The sequence below is a fragment of the Triticum aestivum genome, chromosome 2A, assembly GCF_018294505.1.
Source record: "Triticum aestivum cultivar Chinese Spring chromosome 2A, IWGSC CS RefSeq v2.1, whole genome shotgun sequence".
Taxonomy (NCBI): Eukaryota; Viridiplantae; Streptophyta; class Magnoliopsida; order Poales; family Poaceae; genus Triticum; species Triticum aestivum.
This window is the reverse complement of record NC_057797.1, coordinates 40,072,313-40,075,618: the sequence shown is the minus strand read 5'-3', so window position 1 is coordinate 40,075,618 and position 3,306 is coordinate 40,072,313. Positions and strand designations below refer to the sequence as shown.

The 3,306-nt window shown below is 44.2% G+C and overlaps 1 protein-coding gene across 1 annotated transcript; it reads left to right on the top strand.

Annotated features, from left to right (window-relative positions):
- The first annotated feature begins 2,453 nt into the window (after positions 1-2,453).
- LOC123184562 (glycine-rich cell wall structural protein 2-like) lies at positions 2,454-3,035 on the top strand. Its single transcript, XM_044596657.1, has one exon. The coding sequence runs from the start codon at positions 2,454-2,456 to the stop codon at positions 3,033-3,035; it is 582 nt and encodes a 193-aa protein (XP_044452592.1).
- Positions 3,036-3,306: the final 271 nt, after the last annotated feature.

Below are 3,306 nucleotides of genomic sequence, written 5' to 3'. Positions count from 1 at the left end.
GTTAATTAATAACACCACTTATCAAAATAGTTCATATAACAACACCCTCCCGGTAGATAACTAAATAACAACACCATGACGTGAGTTCGTGTTAGGAATATCAAAGATAAGAGAAATAAAATTCAAGAAAATATCAACTAAAAGAAAAAATATATGAGGGCTGAGAACAAAAATAAGAATCCTAATAATAACACTAATCAAAATAATTAATAAATCTTGTTAGGAATATCAAGCACCAAGTGAGTTGATGTTAGAAATACCAACGAAAGAGAAAACCAGCAAAATAAAAGAAACAAAATAAATAAATAAGCCAAAACAATGACTTGAGGTAAAAAATGAAACAAAACAACTAAGAAATGGAATTGCATGACATGCATAGTAGCTCTTCTAATATCCTAAACTCTGTGTCGGCTGTTGGACATGTTAACTAGCCAGGTGGTGGCTGCTGAATAAATAGGCAATTTTTTGACTAATTTAATCCATAAATAGATGACTAGCATGGCATTGACAGAATTAGCAACATACTGATATTGATCTAACGAGCACGTGCTACGTAAACAGTAGACAGGTCTACAAATAATGCTAGTACTGCTAATACGGAAATAATCAGGAGAGGGACATACGCTTTATACCCTCCAGTAGGCCATGCAGAAGCCGCCGCGGCGATGGCGGCAGCAGCGGTGTCCTCGGCTGCCTTCTTGTTGGCCTCGAGCTTCTCGGCGGCGGCACGTTCGGCGGCGGTGGACATGGTGATGATGAGGGCGACGTGGACGTAGAGGAAGCAGACGAACAACGAGCAGTCGCGTAGTCGCTTCCCAAAAACCTATTCGCCCCTCTCCCGTACAGGAACCAACAAAGGAACGACGGTGGGCAGTGCGCGTGAGCAGATGTGATCTGTTCGTTGCGGCTAGGGTTAGGAGACACTGCACACTTATATAGGCGCAGCCAAGGTTGTCAGAATCGCGATTCTGTTATACGATTCTACGACTTTACGATCCAAACTAACCCCTATGATTCTACGACTTTAATTCATAGAATCTACGTTTCTACGATCCTGATAGTGAAGATTCTACCATTTGCGATCTTACCATCGGAGCTCCGATCCGATTCAAATCGCGATTCTGACAACCTTGGGCGCAGCCGCATGGAGAGACGTGGGCTCGACCCACGTCCGAGTCCGTGACAGCCCATGATCCGGCGAAGGAGGAGTGCGCCACGACCTCTTCTATTCTCAAGCTTCAATAGTATGTAGAAAAGAAACCCTTATAAAGAGGTCCAACTTCTTCTCCATTAGCTGGATGGGACTAAACTTTCCACTATGCCTAGTGTCATATACCCACATGGGCCCTTAGAAATTTTATTAGAAATTGCTAGGCAAGCACATCCCAAATTTCAGCAGTGGCGGCTGACCTCCGTGCCACCCCCACCCCCAAGGCGAAGGGACAAAGCGAGCTGTATACTGATTGGGTTCGGATGAACCCAATGAACTTGGCCATATCCCTTTTATAATTGGTACTTTAGTACTCTTTCCGATCCAAAATAAGTGTCTTGATTTTACTAAATTAAACTTACTTTTACCACATAATGAACCCAATGAATTCAATTATGTTTTTTCATTTTAAAAATGGATTTTTTTTTTACCTACACACCCCTGCCAAGGTGCCAATTACAGCGGCACCTAACCCCCTAGGGGGTGGAGGTGCATATTATTTTGGCCGAGGCCATTTGGCCAACTTAGTTGTGGGAGATGCCATTTTGAACCCAAAAATGGAACTCGATATTGCTCGAGTATTTGGTAGACAAAAAACTTAATGTGTGCCTACTATAGTTGATCATATTTAACATGTTTGTAGAAAAACTAGCCAGTGAGTTGACCTCGTACTATACTTGTTCGTGGAGCATAATGGACATACTGAAACAGTAGAAATTTGTAAGCATAAATCTCAGGTGTCAGAGAAATCATGAATACGTGGTAGCAAGTACTCCCTCCGTCCAAAAACTATTGTCATAGTTTTAGGTCAAATTTGAAATGAAACCACGACAATAATTTTGGAACGGAGTGAGTAATTAAGTTAACTGCTCTTTGCTTACACAAGCGAAGCGCGATCCAGATGTCGTCCTAAGCTTACATATGTTGCACTGAACAAAGGTGAAGCACATGAGATGATCGAGCTGATCCCTGAAGTCTTCTTGGTAAGATGGCATCTAAAGAGGAAGGAAGAAGGACTTAGAAGTTGCAGATCGCATCGTTACTTGCATGTGGTATAGTCAACTAAACGCCACTTAAGCTCCATCGGCCACTGTACTTTTTTAAAGCCTTCTCCTTGCTACCTCCACACCACGGACGTACGTGATATTACTAAGATATTAGAGCCATTACACGGCCTTAACCACTATAAGTACCCTTGCAATCCTTCTCTTAAAACTCATCACATTTACACAGACGTCTCACAATGGTGGGCACCAAACTCGCAGCTCTTGGGGTCTTTGTTATTTTGAGCATTGGATTAGCCAGTGCTGCAAGAGTGGCCAGATACTCTAGTGCAGCAGAGACCAGCATGGGAGGGGAGGGAGGGGGCGGTGGGTATGTGACTGGCGGCGGCTCGGGGTCAGGGAACGGTGTTGGGTCTGCCGAGAGTGGAGGTGGTGGAGTCCGTGCAAGCATTGTTGGCGGTGGAGACGGAGGCGGCAGCAGCCAATATGGTGGTTCGGGATACGGCGAAGGATCTGGCTCGGGCATGAGCTCCGGTACGTATAACAAAGGATCTCATTATGATTTCGGTGGATATTCAAGCAGTGCCGCGAATGGCGGTGGTGGCGGTGGGGGACAAGCTGGAGATCGCGATGGATCAAGCGGTCATGGTGTCGGCAGCGGCATTGCCTCTGGCTCTGGTAAGGCGGACGGAGTTTCAAGAGGACCTAGTTATCTAAATGCTAAATCTGATGGAAATGGTGGCGGCAAAGGCAGCGCTCAAAATGGCGGGAGCGGAGGTGGTCAAGGCGGTGGATCTGGGAATGGTGACGCACACCCGTAGTTTTTTTTTATAACTAGCTAAGTACGAAGATGGTTTGCAGCCTCTAGTGTTTCACATCGGCATCATCGCTACTTATTCCCTTTTATTATGTCCTTGTTTCATGTATTAAGGGGCCCGAATAAAGGCACATTGTTTGGATTAAATGTACTAGCTAGTGCATCTCCATGGGACTATGCATTATATGTTACTACTATATAATATATATACCATCGGTTTTCATTTCATGAATGTTCCAGTCTATAATCAAAGAAATAAAATGAAATATATGAAC

Bases quoted from the DNA above. Each gene is read 5' to 3' on its own strand.
- LOC123184562 (XM_044596657.1), top strand. From the start codon at position 2,454: ATGGTGGGCACCAAACTCGCAGCTCTTGGGGTCTTTGTTATTTTGAGC.